The sequence below is a fragment of the Polypterus senegalus genome, chromosome 9 (assembly GCF_016835505.1).
Source record: "Polypterus senegalus isolate Bchr_013 chromosome 9, ASM1683550v1, whole genome shotgun sequence".
Lineage (NCBI taxonomy): Eukaryota > Metazoa > Chordata > Cladistia > Polypteriformes > Polypteridae > Polypterus > Polypterus senegalus.
Window position 1 is genome coordinate 75,828,504 of NC_053162.1, and position 19,764 is coordinate 75,848,267.

The window sequence follows — 19,764 nt, forward strand, 5'->3', positions numbered from 1 at the left end:
ACCCAGTAAAGAATCATATAGTGCCATTAAAGAACCATTATTTTTAAGAGCGTGGCAGCACTTCTGGCATGTCAACATCATTGCCAGGAAGAAACTGCATCAACTCCAACTGGTGGCACTCATGGACCCGAACAGGGCTGGCCTCCACAACTACAAAACTCATGCATCCCTGTTGCTGTCCAAATGGGAGCTATGCCAGAGGGATGCTTCCACCGAGTGACCAGGAAAGAGAACACTGATCCTTCCATCTGGGATTCCCATCCTTCCAATGAGCTTGATAGTTCATTGTGGTGGCGCCCAACCAGGTAAGGTTGGGATGCCAACCCCTCCATACCTTCCATTACATTGGGGAGACCATAGACTAGTGGTATTGAAGATAAGAGCAATGCAGAAACCTGTAGGTCGAGACAACACATTTGAAATTGAATCCAGTGGAGAGAATGAAGCAGCAGAAAAAAATTGAGCAAGTGGTTTACTTCGAGTGGTGGGCATTTGGATACATAGGGAGGGCAACAACATGTCCAAATAAGGTATTTTTCAATTGGGTGGGCACTTTAGTTTACCCATAGCCACACCACTGGTGTGTGCAAAGACAAGAACAGAATATACCAATCTGGATGGGTTGGAGAAATTGGACAGTGGCCTACTTGAAGAAAGAAATTCCGGCAGAATTCTTTCAATATGCTCGAAAACACCAGTAGAAATTTAGGAAATGCGCATGTAGGACTGAAGTCTGGTGGCACTTCTTTACTTAAGGAGATGTGGGAATCTGGAGCAAAACTAAATGAGCCCTCCCCATATTTTAAATGCATTTTTTCATGCATCAAATACAGAACAGTTACATATCATTAGTGTAGCCACATTTCCGATATAAGATCGGCTACAATTCAAATTCGTGGGTGCATTTTTGAAATTTTTAATGTTAAATTCCCTTTTTAGAATGAAACTTGAATCGTGATAAGTAGTACACACCGATGTGGAAACGTGCAAAAGATCTATAAGCAGCTTCGTTCGCTTAATTTGTCAATTGTAAATGTGTAAAACCATTTGTAACACTGATAAAATGGCTAAGCAGACATCGATTGAGAAAGAAATTAGTTTTGTTTTTCGAATGTGTTTTTAAAGCATTCGAAGAACAAGAAAGGACAGGCCGCGTAACCGCAGGCTCGTGCACGTTGAAAAAAAGTGGGCGGGCAATGAGAGAGAGAGCACGCTCGCGCACATTCACGCGGGCATAGGAGCGCGCACAAACCAGAAGCAAGGCGAGACGAAGATGGCGACGACGGGGGAAGCGGCGTGATGTGCGGGAGGTGGAGAATCCGTTCTGCATTTGATAGGTTTAAACTTGGACTAACGGACAAACGAGTTTGTTCGGGACCCTCTTTTTTATTTAAATACAAGAGGGTGGTTCCTTTAACACTTCTCGAGTAATACTTGTTTTTTGTTTTTCTCAAACATTCAAACATACAGTATATATGAGAGGAAACTCGCCGGCAGCATGGCTTCGCACAGTAATCAGGTAAAAGTCTCTTGATAACAAGTCACTTCTTAACAAACGCTCTGAAATACTTTGCAATACCTAGGCTGGTCATTTTGGGCCTCTCGTATTGACGGGATTGTTCGTAGTGTCATTGGAAAGTAGCACAAAGAGTTGTTATTGGCTGATCTTGTGCGGCTGTTGAAGTCTCATTGAAACGCAAGCGTGGATAAGGCCTCAGTCATTCATAGGCGAGAAGGCATGAGAGTTAATGGATAAACCCTGAATTACACATTGGCTCGCACACTCTGAGACAGTTTAGGGCAACGTGCTAGTTGCACATTGAACTCTTTACTCTTGCAGAAGCTCTTTTTAAATTTGAATAGATTGTTGCACGACTGGTCGGCCCACTTGAACATGTGAAGGCCCAGCATACTGATCTTCAGTCTTACCCCATTAAAATAACTTGAATATAAGTTGCAAGGCGCAGGTCTTACGAGTGTGGCAGTGGAGATCGTCCCCTTTAGAATAGACAGAAGTTTCGGTCACGGCTGCAGTGTTTGTGACAACATGACTTGCTTCTATCATCGTTAATTAAGGGGCAGAAATATATTATTCATCGGGCCTTGTTGTTGCCAAGGAATTGAGCACTAATTCAGTCGCGACCACCTGCAAACAGTCGGGGAAAAAAGTAGCCGTGTTGAAGTCCTTGCGTCTTATGCTTTCCCAAATGTCTAGCGCAAAAGCGCTCCATGGAATTTGGGCCTGAAAGTGTAACTTAAATTGTCATTTCGGAGTAAATCCCGTTTGTTATAGGGCATTGTTATTTCTATACAGATCTGAAACGAAATTGATACTAGAGGTGTAACTGTCGAGAAATACCCCCAAGGACTGAATAGTGCGGCGTTGGTGCGTTTTTCCAGTTGGTTTTGGAAGCATGGGTAGTTTAACCATTCGCGGGTCCACCGACGTTTGCTTGAGTAAGTTTATTGTGTAGACTTGAGTTCAAATAAACGCCACAATTTGTAGTTTGGCACTTCCATTTATTTTCCGATCTAGTCTTGTCATTCTAGTAGTATTCGCGCACGGGATTCATGAACGTGTCTTAAAAAAATCGTCGAGGGTCCTGCATTTTGTTTAACGCCAACATTAGATGGCAAAGGCGTTTCGAGAGTGGTATTTTGAAATAATATGTTTGATTCTTCTGCATTTCTGTCTTAAGCGCTTGTTGAACATGCATCGTTCATTCGGATTGGGTATGTCTGCACTTCAAATTTAGCTGATTCATTGGAAGTTCGTTTTCTGCTCGTCGTATCATCTCCTCGTTAGAATATACGCGGGGAAAGAAGAAACGCCTGCGATGACGCTTTTGTGATCGTTTTGATGCCATTTTAGTTGCTGTTTCGTGAATAATTATGAATTGGCCATTGAGGGATTGCATACATGCATTGCGGAACAGATGAATTACATTGTTAAATCAAAAACGGCATGTAGCACTTTCACCGCGACCCTCACTAGGAAAAGTGGTTTAAGAAGATGAGATGTATGAGAAAAAATGTTTTTCAAGAATTATCTGAATGACACAAAATGTTTGTTTTACAGTTTATTTGATATGGACCGTTTTAAAAACTTAAAAGGACAAGTGAAGCGAGACAGAATGTCCAAAGCTGGAGTACCGACGCTTTAGGGGACGTGCCCAGAGGCTGTTCCACGAAAGGGGGTTCATACTTGAAAGCCCTGGCACACCAATCTTGGCTTTTTAGCATTAACATTTGTTTTTGTAACGTGTTTATTTGCTTTCATATTTGCATAATTTTCTCATAAAGGTATGCGTTTGGGCATTTTGGTAACAATTAACTGTTATTTGATTATTGTAATGAAGCATTGTGGTCTGTCTTTAATGCAGTTTAATTGTATTGAATGTTGTTTTTGCACAAAGCATAGTTGAATTACATTAATGCCATACATAATATACTAGAAATGTTGCCTGTTGCAGAGAGCCTCAAGTCAATCCCAGCACTAGGGGCATGTATCCATTTTTGACTTGTTTTGCATGGTACTTTGTGGGAACCTGTTACAAGGCAGGTGCATCATAATTGGCATCTTGTTGTTGCTAATGTATATATAAGACCACATATACACACCAGGCAAAGAAAAAATGTGTTCTGTGATCTTTAAGCAATATGTAACTAATCTCAACCCTATCTAAATGCAGTACACTGCCTCTTGGAGCAGGAGCCTGTTTTAGCAGCAGCCGGACCTGAAATGCACATTGGTATACTGTAGGGCACATACACCCGTGGCAACTTATACAGGGCCTTTTAAGAAATACGTTAAAAAAAAGATAACTTATTCCCAGGTTATATTATGTGGTGGGCGGCACGGTGGCGCAGTGGTAGCGCTGCTGCCTTGCAGTTAGGAGACCCGGGTTCTCCCCGTGTCTGCGTGGGTTTCCTCCGGGCGCTCCGGTTTCCTCCCACAATCCAAAGACATGCAGGTTAGGTGGATTGGCGATTCTAAATTGGCCCTAGTGTGTGCTTGGTGTGTGGGTGTGTTTGTGTGTGTCCTGCGGTGGGTTGGCACCCTGCCCAGGGTTGGTTCCTGCCTTGTGTCCTGTGTTGGCTGGGATTGGCTCCAGCAGACCCCCGTGACCCTGTATTTGGATTCAGCGGGTTAGAAAATGGATGGATGGATATTATGTGGTGTACAGATAAGTATGGTGTGCAATGCTTATATTTACTTAATGACATTTTTTTAATTATTAGAGACATTTCATGTTCCATAAACAAAACAGTTTAATGCAGTCAATGGCACTATTGAGAAAGCAAAGGATTGGAGTTTTTATGCACATGGTCACAATATGTACAGGATAAAAGTTTTGAAATGTTTGTTGTAACTCTATACTTTTCTACAATGTAATAAATGTTTGTAATCAAAGTATTTTCAAGTGCTCTGGGATGTGTGAGGTAAACCCAGAGAAATATGGTGAGAATGTGTTTACTCCATAATGAAAGAAAAGGCACCTAGTTTTGGGCCATATCCATGAGACAACAGCACAAATTGTTGTCCCTTGCTGAGGGAATTGGGGTTTAGGTGTTCTGCTTTTTCAGCATTAGAGCAATTGTATATTTTGAATGTTGATGGCTAGAAATCTTCAGTAAATCTAAATTCCAGTGCCCTTAATGATCAGGACAATGTGTATCATGTGTATATAAAAACAGGTAGGTGTGTGGTAGTAATATGTTCAACACAAGGATCGAGATGTAGTGCATTATGCTCTAGGACAATGAGTTAGCCATCAACTACATTTCAGTTGTGTTGTCAAAGTAAAAATAACTGGCACTGGTAGCCCTTTCAAGTTTAAAGCTACAAAACAAAACTTGCCTATGGAAGCAAAAAATAAAAGCATAGTTAAAAAAAAATAAATAAAATAAATAAATAAATATATATATATATATATGTATATATATATATGTATATATAATTTAACTTTAGCAGGTTCAAAGTAGAATTTTTAGACCATTTGAAGAATTAACCTATAAGAGCAAAGATGTCTAAACTTTTGTCAGATTTAATTTAAATTAATCAGCAGAAAGCCAAATATTAGGCAGTATTGTCTTTTAGATGTTTACATTTTTAAAGTGGTCAAATGGTAATAGCTCTCTGATTATTTCTAGTACCATGTGGATGTGGCTTTTGAAGTGGTACTTTAGAAATCAAAAGTTTTTAAAATTTGGGGGAAAATTTAAAGTATTAATTGTTGCAAGCTGATGTTACATCATTAACCCATTTATGCCTAAGGAATTTGTGCATGAAATTCACATATGTTGCGTAGAAAAATATATAAGGAACAAAAATTTGAAGAGAAAAAAAAATATTACATTCCATTGTTGAGTTATGTGGCGTTCCAAAATTGGAACACTAGGAAAATCCACTTGTCGTACCAATAATGGAACACCAGGCATAAATGGGTTAAAATGGGGGGGCAAAATTGTCAAATACAGAGTATGATCTTAAGGGGATGATAAAGTAACTTGTTTTGAAGATGTTTTTGTAAATGCAATAAATAATTTTGCATGAATGTAAGCATGTTGTGAAGTATTTATCAAAATACAAGTCAACACTTCTATCTTGGTCAGCCAAAACAAATACCGGTATAAAGGAATAATGAGAATTGAGCATACACATTAAAAAAAGGCATGGCATATTAGCTTCATATAAAGTTATTTTTTTTATTTAATTTTTTGGTAAGAAACGCTAATCTGTAGATTGTCCCTGGCTTTGGGATATCCTTGCAATGGGTACAATGTTGACACCTGTCCTGAAAACATGTCTATTTGGGAAGATGATGAAACGGATGCATAGACACTCTTTGGCCAGAAGAGTCACTATGGTAAAGGGTTATTTGTGGATATTCCACAGGAGTAGATGAAAGTAGCCAAAAATTAACATGAGAAAAAAAAAGTAATAGTAAAAATTGCAGTTGCAGTATACAGTAAATAATGGTTAATGTACTCTACCTTAAAGATTGCTTTTCAGTGATACCATGCAGAAGGATGCACAGAGAATTAGAATGCTTTATCTTGACTTGTTTATTTTATTTAAATAAATGAGAATTTAAGATGTGAACAAAGAAAATTAAAAGTGATGTGATATTCGTATGCTTACATATTTATCATTGGCAGTATTTAACATAACTATGTAAATAGGTTAAATATAGTGTGATGAAACATTTATAAAATACCCTTACTAAAATGTATCCTATTTTTTTTAATTCCCAATTGATCATATTCTTAAGTGAATCAGTTTTGTAAGCATTACTTAGTTATCCCAGGAGGGCGATTTGTTTGTTCCAAGAGTGCTTGAAAAAATAGTCATAGTGGAAAACGGTAAAAACAAAGTGCAAACTACTAGTTAAGTGCAAGACTCTGGAATCTTAAGATGTGAGTCAGTTAAAATCAAGGCAGTAAGGTATGCCCCATGTGCAGTAATTGGCTTCTAATAAAGAAACTGGCTAGAATGACAATCTACAGTCAGTGCAGCCCTTCAGGATCTGAGTTTGAGGCCCTTCTTAATTAGATGAAACCCATATTATAAGTTTGCATCACCTCCACCATTATGTTGGTGATCTCAAGGGCATCCTTGTACATTGGAAGTCCACTGCTGACTCCCTGGTAGTGTTTGGATGCGGGTGGTTGTCGCCGCACCACGTCACAATCTTCCACTTCCTTTCTGTGCTCTCATTTCCACTGTACATGCAGCATTCAATAGACCGCATAATTTTTAGGTTGTGTGGAGGGTGAAGCATGCTTACATATATAAGATGACACTGATGTCTCCTGGTAAACCTTCCATTGAGAATCTATATGCTGCAACTAATCATTGAAGTATCCCACAAGAATTTAAGAAAATATTTAATTTTTTATTACCTGAATGGGCATCAGAATACAATTGATCAAATGCTTATCTCTAATTTTTTCTACTTCAATAAACCCTTAAGTACAGATTTTGCTATTGTGTTTGCAGTAATTTCTATTTGGTTACACCCTTTTTTACTTGCTTACTGGATAGAAGAGTTACATATATTTTAATATATTAGCTTTGTAGCCACATACTGTAATATGTATGTATTACAAACCTTGAGATTGTTTCAGGAGTATTTGCAGAAGTTTGTCTACTGCTGATGCAGTGTTACTAATGGCTTTCCTTGTAATCACATATTTCATTTATGACTAACTTTTGTGATGCTCTCCTCATTTGAACTCTTTTCAGTCAGATTTTCAGTCAGTTGGTACTGTAGTAGTTGATACTCACATTAACTGTGCCATACAAAAAAATATAAATAATATGTTAATAGTTCACATAAAAGCCTCTGGTGGTACACTAACAAGAACTGCAGTCGATCATAGGTGACTGTAATTATGTTGAACTGCTTATGGTTTGATTTGCTTACTCCATTATCATCAATTTCAATTGTCAAGGAAAACAAAAATAGTATTTACGTACCGAGTCCAATGCATATTTTTATTGATGCATTTTAAAAGGATATTATCTAGGTTTAACTGCATTGTTTCTTTTTTTAAGCTAGCTTTGTAATTTTTACAGTAGTGCTGTGCCGTATACGGGTTCATACCAAAAATCATTTTTTATTTTTATGATATGGATTTTTCTTATACCGCAACACTAGTTTAAATAGCCTAAACAATGTTCGGAATGTGGCGCAGTGGGGAAACTGCTTTACGGGGGACCTTTTTCACTGCTGCACCGATAAACACGCAACGGAGTACATGCGTTAGTGGAGGTATTAAGCAGTGAAAATTGACAGAGAACATTCTGAAACTGAAGCAGTAGCAGACGATAACATTGAACATGATGACACAGTAGAACTTTTGCTGAAAAAAGGAACTGTGTCTGTTGTCTGGAGATACTTTGGTTTTAAAAGATCGGTTGTGGACCATTATGTTCAAATGTGTGAATACTGTTCTATACTACTGGATAATACTGCAAGCCAAGTTGTACTTGTTTTATTTTTTTTTTTCAGTACTGTGTAATAGTGTGACGACATGTTGACTTTATTCTCAACATTTCCACTTTAATCTTGACTCTTATAACAAGGATGAAGTCGACATGCTGACTTTATTCTTGTAATTTGTCATCAAATTAGAACATCGTAAACTAAACTTGATCTTAAAATGAATATTTACTAGATTTTTATTAGAAGTTGTGTAGCACATTAAATGCTTTGTGTTAAGTGTTCCCTGAGCCATGTTAATCGCTACGTGCTTCTTAAACTGACTTCCTCTTGCACGGAGGAGGCGCAGGCAGGGATCACCACACAGAGTACATTATTTTTATGACTAGACATTAAGCCCGTTACAGTAACGGGCGCTAGAACAGTAGTGCATAAACATTAGTAGGAACAGTCTATATTAAATGGCAAGGGACCTTGACCTCATTGTGTGTTGTCTTAATTTTTTTTTTTTTTTGTCAAAAATATTTTTGCAAGAAGCCTAAAATAAAATAATAAAAATAGAAACTTATATGACAATACAGTAAGTATAATTAATATTGCCTTAGTGTTAAACTTTGTAACAATCTGTAATACACAAAATACATCTGGAAAAACGTCTAACTCTTGATAATGCAACATATAACCGACCATGGCTGAATACTGGTTCTGGCATGTAAATGCCAACTTTTTCTAAGGTTTGCTGTTCTGAGTCTTTCTCTTAGCGTTTTTCTGACGCTCTTTTTCTTCAACCGATCTATTTGCTCGTATTTTTCTTTCTCTTTTAGCCTTTCTTTTGTTGATATTTACTTGTTGAGCTGACCGTTCTTCCAGGAGATGTTGCTTATATAGGATTTGATTGTCTTTGTCTTTTGTCCTACTTGACATGTCGTTTTTTTTTTTTGGGTGGCATGTTAGTAGATTTGTCCGTAATACTTTCTCTTACAGTAATACTGACTTGTATGTGGCTATAATATGCGTCACTGTATTGTGTGCCTTTAATTTTTTCTCGCAATAATACTGGTTTGTATTTCCATAAAATGCCTCTAATTTTCTCTGACAGTAATACTGGCTTTGATGTCCGTAATATGACTTTAATTTTCTGTCACAACAGTGGGCAATCAGCAGAGTGTCCCCAGCAACTGATGTAATGTGTGGCGTGCAACTTATTATTGTATGTTTGGCTTCTCCCCAGCAATGGATTTTACGTGACTACCCAATCGGCACTCTTCCCAGCAGTGATGTCCTTTATTTGCTTATCATGTGCGGCCTCGGCTAGGCCATTCACTATGTGCCCAGCTTCCAGTGTGTGTGTCCACGGCGTCCGCACAGGGGTTTTATTAAAGAGGATATTCCTGCTCCCTGAACATTTAGAATGCTAAGATAAATACTTTACATAATTTTCATGATGAAATGCATTAAAGCATGTATTAATCATGTGGGGGCACGGTGGCGTGGAGGTTGCACTGCTGCCTTGCAGCAAGGGGGTCCCGGGTGTTCCCTGCCTTGTAGTTGCATGTTTTTCTTGTGGGTTTACTCTGCGTGCTTCAGTTTCCTTTCAAAGTCATGTAGGATGTGAGGTTTTGTTATGCTATATTGACCCTGTTAGTGTGTACTGTATGTGTTGCTCGTATTCACCCTGCGATGTACTGGCGCCTCGTTCAGGATTTGCTCCTGCCTCGCACACAAACGATGCTTGCTGGGATGGGCGCAGTCCTGAATGGATGGCATATTTAAACATGTATAGCAAAGATTTTTTTAAAGTTCTGAACACTCCATGGTCTTAAGTTTATAATTATAATTTCATAAAGACGTTTATCGTGTGATGATTGGTTATGTGGAGAAAGAAAAAGGATAGGAACTGAGGGTTTGATACGTCAGAGACTGCATGCATGCAATGAAGAAAGCATGCTCAGAAGAACATCCATTGATTTTCCATGTTCGTGTCTCCGACCACCTGATCACAAATCCAACATTTACACAATATTTAAGTTAAACCTGTGTGATACTCATTCATATCCAATTTTTTGAAGCATAATCACACCTGCCATAAAGTTCTCTACACTGAACATACACCTGGGGACCCCTTACTGCAAGGGAGCAGCACTACCACCTCACTACTGTGCATGTTTAATACCTGCTTTAATGCATTTCATCATGAAAATGATATCAAGTACAGTGGACCCTTGACTTACGGACTCAATTCGTTCGTGAGGGCTGGTTGTAACTCAAGTTGGTTGTAAATCAAGACTATTTTTCCCATAAGAAATAATGAAAATCCCCCTAATGCGTTCCGAACCTCCCACAGCAACACTTACTTAACCTTTTCGTAGTACAAAAGGGTTGTGTAATGTGCATAATTTACCAAAAATACCAATAATTTTTCTAATGTGCTAACCAAAAAGTTATAAAAAGTGCCTAGCCTACCAGAAACAATTTCATACTGTACTCACCATTTAAGTTAACATCTTTGGCTTGCAGGAAGGGAGGAGTATAAGAATGAAATGGAAGGTGGTTATTGTTTGGAAGGAGCTTCCTTATACAAATCTTTTCTTTGTAAAATTGTCGAGATGGTGGATTTCGACATGCTGTACATATTAGCGAGATCGGTAACACGAACGCCACTCTCATATTTCTGCACAATTTCCTTGTTTGTTTCGATTGTGACTGCTTTCTTTACCTTCTGTTCCTTCCTTAGCAATTACAAAAAAAATTTAATAAATCACTGCACTGACCGAAATTATGTTCACAAACAATTGTATCTGGGCTCCGACACGCTTACGAACGCTCTCGACTGTTTGTTTACAATCGCACAAGCAGATACATGTGACCACATTTGGATCGTAACGCAAGATGTTGGTCGTAATTCAAAGCAAAAATTTTGGTCTTAAACCAAGTTGTTCACATGTCAGGCCGGTCGTATATCGAGGGTCGACTGTATTTATCTAAGCATTCTAAACTTTCTGAGAGCAGGAATATCATGAAGTGAATGTATTCTGTGCGGCGATCTCTGCTCGTGCCTCCTCTTAGTGCGGAGGAAGTCAGTTTAAGAAGCATGTAGTGATTAACAACTGGGTCGGGGAACACAACACAAAGCATTTAATATGCTACATTAACTTATGGGGTTTGAGAAAATCTAGTAAACTTTGATTTTAGGGTGAAGTTTAGTTTACAACATTCTACTTTTAATGAGAAAATAAACTATGAGAATAAAGTGGAAATGTCGACTTTAATCTCGACATAAGTGTCAAAATTAAAGTGGAAATGTTGAGAATAATGTCAACATGTTGACTTTATTCTTGACATAGGGCCACAGTAAAGGGAAAAAAAAAAAAAAAACTAATGCGCTTCCGTAGGGCTATACCACAAATAGCATTATAAATGCAATTTGCAGATTTATTATTTATGTATACAGTAATCCCTCGCTATATCGCGCTTCGACTTTCGCGGCTTCACTCTATCGTGGATTTTAAATGTAAGCACATCTAAATATATATCACAGATTTTTCGCTCATTCGCGGCTTTCTGTGGACAATGGGTCTTTTAATATATGGTACATGCTTCCTCAGTTTGTTTGCCCAGTTGATTTCATGCAAGGGACGCTATTGGCGGATGGCTTAGAAGCTACCCAATCGGAGCATGTATTACATATTAACTACAACTCCTCAATGATATAAGATATGCTTCCCGCGCGGTGCTTGATTGTTTGCTTCTCTCTATCTCTCTCACTCTCTCTGCCTGACGGAGGGGGTGTGAGCAGAGGGGCTGCTTGTACAGAATCTGTTTGTCTAGAAGATACGGACGCTTCTCTACAAAATGCTGGTTTATCGCGGTGCTTCTGCATACTATACTTAAGCACGTATTAATTTTTTGATTATTTGCTTTTCTTAGCGAGCGCTCTCTGACATTCTCTGCTCCTGAAGAGAAGATATTTTGCATTCTTTTAATTGTGAGAAAGAACTGCCATCTCTGTCTTGTCATGGAGCACAGTTTAAACTTTTAAAATACTGTGAAACCGGTATAATTTTGAAAAATATCGTGATATAGAATTTAGGTCATACCGCCCAGTAGGGCTGTTCGATATAACGATATATATCGGATGACAATATGAAAACGTCTATCGCTACACATTACGCTATCGTTTGTTTCGTGGTGTCGCAAAATAAACTGTTTACGGCAATATTTTTTTCATTGTTTTGATGGCCACCACGTGGATGCAGACACACTAGCATGGCTGATGAAGACGAGGCAACACCAGGTAGCTCCACACAGAAGGACCTTGTTCCTAAACGAGGGGCTACCTCTGTAGTATGGAGATGGTTTGGATTTGAAGAGTCTGACACGGACCAGAAAACGGTACTGTGCAAATTATGCTGCAAATCGATCGCTACCACAGACTCCAACACGACAAACCTCTTCTACCACCTCCGCAAAAAGCACGTGAGCGAGCATGCAGAGAGTTTACAACTGAGAGGCAGGCCACGTAGGATATTACAGTTGTAAAGGTACTATTTAAACGAGCATGTTAAAAGCTTGGAAGATTAATTGCTACCAAAACAATTTGCTTAAGGCATAATTTTCCCTGCAGCGCTTGCTGTCAGCGTTAATCTTGTTAAAATTACCTTTACGCCACAACTGCATTAACGGTAAATCTCCGTTAACGAGTTACGCGAATCGCCCGTGCTTGGGGCTGGACGGCATCAACACGCTAGCCGCCCAGTCCCACGCACGGGCGATCAGCTGTAACTCATTAACGGAGATTTGCCACACTACGATGTGCAAATTAACATTTTACTAGAATGTAGCCTAAAAATATTATATTTAATATTCTATATTTAATATATTTTTGTCGTAAGCCTTATTGCTGCTACAGTTTGAAGTACAATGTTTACATTTGGTTTTGACAGTTAATGTTAGACTTGTATTTATTTTGTTTAAACGGTTTATTGGCCTTATATAGTTTAGTTGTGCTTTGATCCTTTTATATTTAATATATATTGTGAGAGTTATTGCTGCTACAGTTCACATTTTGTTTATGTCAGGCATTTTATATAGCAGTATTTTATATTGGGCCTTTAGTAATTTGTTTTTGAAAAGTGTTTTATATTTGATACATTAACATTTTATGTTTACATTCTAAGTCAAACATTTGCTCAAATGTTCTAAATAAAAGAACAAATAATTACAAGTTGAGTACTTCTCATTTTTGATATTTTTAATTTAAATGAAAAAAAGGAGTGGTGATTATATAAACTATTCACTGAATACAAAGAAAATGTACTATATCGTGATATCGGGATATGAAATGAAATATCGGGATATAAGATTTTGGTCATATCGCACAGCCCTACCGCCCAGCACTATTTGACAGCTTTTAATTAGGCTGAATTGTTTTAGGTATGTAATTACTCTTTAACAGTTTAGTGTTACTTTTATTATACATTTTAATAAATCTAAACAACAAAAAAAAAAAAATCTTGATTTATTGTTCTCTGTTCATTAAATTTTGACCGGTGTTGGTAAAACTTGTTTTAACACTAGAATTACCAGAGCCTACAAAAAAAAACTTAATCCGGCTCACGTTAAATCTCTTCGCACCTTTCCGTCAGTGTCTTTTGTCCTGTAAATGTGTCTAAGTCCAAGCAGCAAGCAGCCTGCTATACCACCCCCCACCTCCGAAATGTTTTCTGAAATGTACTATACAGGTCATAAAATGTGTTATTCCAAATATCATATATACCTATGTCTCTGTTTTTTTGGGTAGTGCGGCTATGACATCATGGACCGTAAGGTGCATACTAATTCAGCGTTAGCAGGAACACTCAATAAAACTGAATTAAACTGAAATTTAAACTGAGGCACAAATCTATGGAAGGTTACAGAAAAATTTCTGCTGCTTTGAAGGTCCCAATGAGCACAGTGGCCTCCATCATCCGTAAGTGGAAGAAGTTTGAAACCACCAGGACTCTTCCTAGAGCTGGCCGGCCATCTAAACTGAGCGATCGGGGGAGAAGGGCCTTAGTCAGGGAGGTGACCAAGAACCCAATGGTCACTCTGTCAGAGCTCCAGAGGTCCTCTGGAGAGAGCAGAACTTTCCAGAAGGACAACCATCTCTGCAGAAATCCACCAATCTGGCCTGTATATTAGAGTAGCCAGACGGAAGCCACTCCTTAGTAAAAGGCACATGGCAGCCTGCCTGGAGTTTACCAAAAGGCACCTGAGGGACACTCAGACCATGAGAAACAGAATTCTCTGGTCTCATGAGACAAAGATTGAACTCTTTGGTGTGAATGCCAGGCATCACGTTTGGAGGAAACCAGGCACCGCTCATCACCAGGCCAATACCATCCCCACAGTGAAGCATGGTGGTGGCAGCATCATGCTGTGGGGATGTTTTTCAGCGGCAGGAACTGGGAGACTAGTCGGGATAAAGGGAAAGGTGACTGCAGCAATGTACAGAGACATCCTGGATGAAAACCTGCTCCAGAGCGGTCTTGACCTCAGACTGGGACGTCGATTCATCTTTCAGCAGGACAGCGACCCTAAGCACACAGCCAAGATATCGAAGGAGTGGCTTCAGGACACCTCTGTGAATGTCCTTGGGTGGCCCAGCCAGAGCCCAGACTTGAATCTGATTGAACATCTCTGGAGAGATCTTAAAATAGCTGTGCACCAACACCTCCCATCCAACCTGATGGAGCTCGAGAGGTGCTGTAAAGAGGAATGGGCGAAACTGGCCAAGGATAGGTGTGCTAAGCTTGTTTCATCATATTCAACAAGACTTGAGGCTGTAATTGCTGCCAAAGGTGCATCGACAAAGTATTGAGCAAAGGCTGTGAATACTTATGTACATGTGATTTTCTCAGTTTTTTTTTATTTTTTATAAATTTCCAAAAACCTCAAACTTTTTCACGTTGTCATTATGGGGTGTTGTGTGTAGAATTCTGAGGAAAATAATGAATTTAATCCATTTTGGAATAAGGCTGTAACATGTGGGAAAAAATGATGCGATGTGAATACTTTCTGGATGCACTGTAACTTAACAGATAACAGGTCTTTGTTAAATTTCTTGAAATATTTCTAAGACAAAGAATTGTGTCAGGCAGGTAGACAGAGCGACATGGTGATCACAGTATGTGCTTTTTTGCATTATATGTGAATTAACTTAGACAGAGGTTAAATACTGTGTTCAGTTGAAATGTAAACATCAAATATTCATTTACAATTTAAGCAATTATTGCCAAAAACAATTCTGCATTTATGTTGCTTTTAAGTTATAAAGTTGCACAGATGTAATGAAATAGAATATTTGCTGCTCAACAGCAAACACAACTGAAAGAGTTCATTGTAATAGTCTACATCTGGGTTCTTTTTGGAAACTGATAATGCTAGGTATAAAGGGGCTGAACTTTTTTTTTTTTTAATCTGAATATACTGCAGATTGTCTGAATTCATTTATGCTTGTCATTAAAGTTTGCCTTCTGGGTCCAGATCATGTCCCCATTTATATACATTATCCTCAAGCCCACACAAAATCCAAATCATCTGCTTATTTTGTTGTATGTGGATATAAAGTTTATTTGCATTTTACACTTGAATTAAATGTGGTGGTTGTTCATTTCTAATAACGTGAATGTGATATGAGTGATCTGATCTCAGTCTAAGTACAGTTAAATCTCTTAGACCTGCTTTTTTATTTAAAGGTGCTGAAGTGCCCTTCACTTGTGATGGCATCACCAAAAATACATGTTAATGCCAGATGAGTGAGAGGCCTTAGAACTGCTGAAAAATTATTTTAGATGCCATTAGCTTAACCTTTTACAAATGTTCTGAAAATTTTTCCCGTTAAAGTTCCAGTGATTAAAGCATTGTAGTGAACCCCCCCCATTAATATTTTCAATACCATAATAGAGGAATGTGTTAAACTGTTTATTGTAGTCATATAAATGACAAAACAATGCTGGCAGTTAATGGTAATTCTACTGTTTTTGGGTGTTGGGTAAGATACTTGTATAATGTCTTGTGTAATATGCAGACATATTAGAATTATTTCTAACCAGTAATGGCGTACTGTACAATAACTTGCAGTGAATGCACTTGAGCATTCATAGTTTTCATACTCTTTCTCTGTACATTTAGCATTTCTTTGCTCAAAGGTTGATGCAGTAGCTGCTTACTGAGTAGCTTTTCTTTTCTCCATGCTAGCTGCCTGCTTCTTCTCTTCTCTTCTTTGGCATCTTTTCACGTTGAAACTTATTGTCAGTGTTGGTGTTGCAATTAGTACGTTTTCTTTAAATTTGTACTTAAGCTGACACTTTCTGTAAGTCTTCAATCTGCCTCAAGAATGATTTAAGATATGAAGAGGTAGGGGAAGTGACGGCAAAGGTGGTAGGGATGAGAACGGCACCCATACGCTTGCGCTGCGTGGCCGCCTTGCTGGCTGCTGCCGAGAATTGAATCTACAGTAACATAAAAAGAGAAATAACCTTAAAGGTCAATCATCACCCCGAAAGCGGATAGTAGACGTCGTATAGTATATGTGTACCAAATTTCAGGTGAAAAGGTCAAACGGTTTGCGAGCTACAGGTGATATAAAATTGTGAACAGACAGACAGCCACGGTAGCGTACTATATATAAATTTGTTTACAAATGGTGCAAATTTTATATTTTAACACATTCTCTGGTAACCGCAGTCTATAAATAATAAAAGGTTACAAGTTGAAAGTGCTTATAATAGCAGTGATAGGGAAATAGCATATTTTTAGTTTTGTGTCCATTTCTCATTTGGTTTGAAACTGAAACAATAGTTCAAACTATAGAAGTTACCTTTGGCTTTAAAAGAATTATTGACCTTCAGTGTTATTTCTTAATTTTTTCCTAAGGTCAAAAATGTGAGAGTTTTTCTTCAAAACATGCTGTCTCCCCCAAAAAAAAAACCCAAAAAAACTCTTGATTTTTTGTTCTGAAAAAGATCTCTAATGAAGTAGACTTTCAAAGGTTGTGAATCTTGAAGTGTATGGGAAACAACTTAATTGGTCCATCCAGGTAGCATCCTGAATGCATACGTTGTTTACTAAAAGTCATATTTATGCGAGTAACGGTTTGTCACCTGAGCCAGCAGCCCTATCAAGTCTAAAATATTATAGTTAGTACAGCAAAACTAAAATGATGATCAAGACAGCAAGCTTCCTCCAAGCCTAAGCAAATCATTCATGAAAAGACATTTCATAATATGTTAAGTTTGTTGGAGTGCATAGAATTGTATTGCTAAGTCTGCAGGAAAATGGCAAAAGTGAAGACATGTAGGAAGTGTGGATGTAAGGCAGAGAAGTTGACTTTACCCCGTGTTTATTTTTATAGTTTTGTTGAGGACAAAAAATGCGTAGATGCATATAAGGTTCTGGTATAAAAAGTGCTTAATAGAGATAAAACTGATGGAGTTATTGCATAATTGCTCTGTCGTGATTATTTTATCTGACTGATTATTTACATAATTGTTTGAGTTAACAATTTTACATTGAAATGCACACAAGCTACTTTACAATTACCTTTCAATCTACTATGCTATGGCATCTTCCAGAATGAGGGGACAGAGCTGTCATCAGGCAGTACATTATTTGCTGCTGGGGGGGATAAAAGGGGACAAAATGAGGTTCTTTGGAAGTGTGAAATTGTCCTGGAAGGTAATCATGCAATTTTTATTCATATAAATTGACATGACCCACTGATGAGAACAGCAACAACAGTCATCAAGTTTGACATTCTGGCTAGAAGTCATGTAATGAGACTTTGGGGTTAGAAGGAAAAGTGCTACTGGTTTAAAACTATACATTGGAGAGACTGTGTGGATCACACACAATTTACTAGAGTAAATAGTGTGAAACAGCTGTGGTATCATTGTGTCCATTTTGCACTGCCCTGCTTATGTTTTTGCTTTTTCTTAATCCAGAAACACCAGTAATGGCTGGTGAAACGAGCCTTTAGCACTTATGCTGACGACATTGGGTTAAACTGTGTACTATACTGCATAGGTTATGTATAAATGGCTATGTGAGTTCATAGTTTCTTAATTTCTTTCACTGCAAATTGTTTCCTGCTTTGTCTACAAATAATTTTGGTTAATTTATTTCGCTCACCTTGTACGTTTTCTTTGAAGCAAAAGTGTTGCCATATAAACAAGATTAATTTCTTCTTAACCATCCATTTGCTCACTTGTGTTTTCCTCTATTAAATGATGTATTTTATTACCTTATTACAGTGCATGGCTATTAACAATGACAGCCTGTGGCTAAATTGAAATTTTCTGGAAATGTAAAAGTAATATTGCCTTGCTTAAATAAAATGACACCCCAGCAATGTCTGTGGACGGTATTTTTAGGGACATTTGACCAGAAACTTTTATATTTTGCTCAAACCTAAAATACAGTTGGCTTGTCAGTTAATTACATGTCTCCACGTTTTCTAAACATGATAGGTAGACCAGTCTGTTAAATGTACTTGCTAGCCTTAATGTAGGCAGATTGGTATTTTCAACCTTTTGCTATGAGTTGGCAGCTTACTTATGTCATGGGATGAAAACTTGTACTTTAACTCGCATTGTTTGTCCAAAGAAATATAAATTAGCTCTCTGTCAAAGCTGAGCAGTAGTTATTAAAACACATTTATGTTTATATACAAACTAAGTTATTTAAGCATTTTTTACAAATCAACAAAAGATCAGTTTGACCCCAACAGATGAACATTTTTTAAATTTGATGTATTCAGCAAAGCTGATGCAAGCAGAACTGTAGTAGAAGTAAAATTTGGAGAGCAAAACCACTGCCCAACTGCAGTTGTGACCTTTTTTGAAAGAAACTTTCTACAGTTCAGATTGGATCAACTTGCAGACTGCATAGCTGCTTGAAACCCCAACTCTTCATTTTATTTAAATCTATAGAAATCCACGGTCCTGTGATAGTTTTCTCACAGCTATTCCCATTCCCTTAAAGTAGTATTGCATGCTTCTGTCTAAAATAAAGATTTTTCTAGCAGAAAAACTTTTTTGTAAATGAAGTAATTTCTATTGTATGGCAGAGTACCCATTGGTGACGGTAGCAAAATATACATATTTTGCCAGTTCAATAATGCATATGTTATACTTGTGTTGTAACCTATTTAAGAAAGCCCCTTAGCTTTCCAAAAAGAGAACAATTTCCAATAAACATCAAGAATTTAAAAAATGAACGGTGTGATTTATTAACATTTATTGTAAACCCTGCTTGCAGCTTAGGCAATTGTTTACAATCATGGGACAAATTTTGCCCCCCTGCTTACTCAAATCTAGGAGCTTTTTATAAATGGACATTTACCTAAAATCAATCAATCAATCAACATTTATTTATATAGCACATATTCATACAAAAAAAATGTAGCTCAAAGTGCTTTACAAAATGAATAGAGAAATAGAAGACACAATAAAAGATAAACATAAGTCAACATTAATTAACATAGAATAAGAGTAAGGTCCGATGGCCAGGGTGGACAGAAAAACAAAAACTCCAAAAGCTGGAGAAAAAATAAAATCTGTAGGGGTTCCAGACCAAGAGACCGCCCAGTCCCCTCTGGGCATAATAATAAAACTGATTTTAGTGTAATCAATAACAGTAAAAAAGCCAAATTAAACAATGTATAGGTTCAATTTTCTTGTATTTAAAAACACAATGAAAAGCAATATAATTACAGATAGAAAATGTTTACCATAGATCATTTTCCTTCAATTTAAGAAAAACTGAAAACATG

General features: G+C 37.7%; 1 protein-coding gene across 1 annotated transcript in view; it reads left to right on the forward strand.

Annotated features, from left to right (window-relative positions):
* Positions 1 to 1,248: 1,248 nt before the first annotated feature.
* The window catches only part of usp10 (ubiquitin specific peptidase 10), a 176,833-nt gene continuing 158,317 nt past the window's right edge, over positions 1,249 to 19,764 (forward strand). Inside the window, exon 1 of the mRNA XM_039763322.1 lies at positions 1,249 to 1,519. Coding sequence (XP_039619256.1) covers positions 1,499 to 1,519 — 21 coding nt within the window. The 5' untranslated portion in view covers positions 1,249 to 1,498. The remainder of the gene's footprint in view (positions 1,520 to 19,764) is intronic.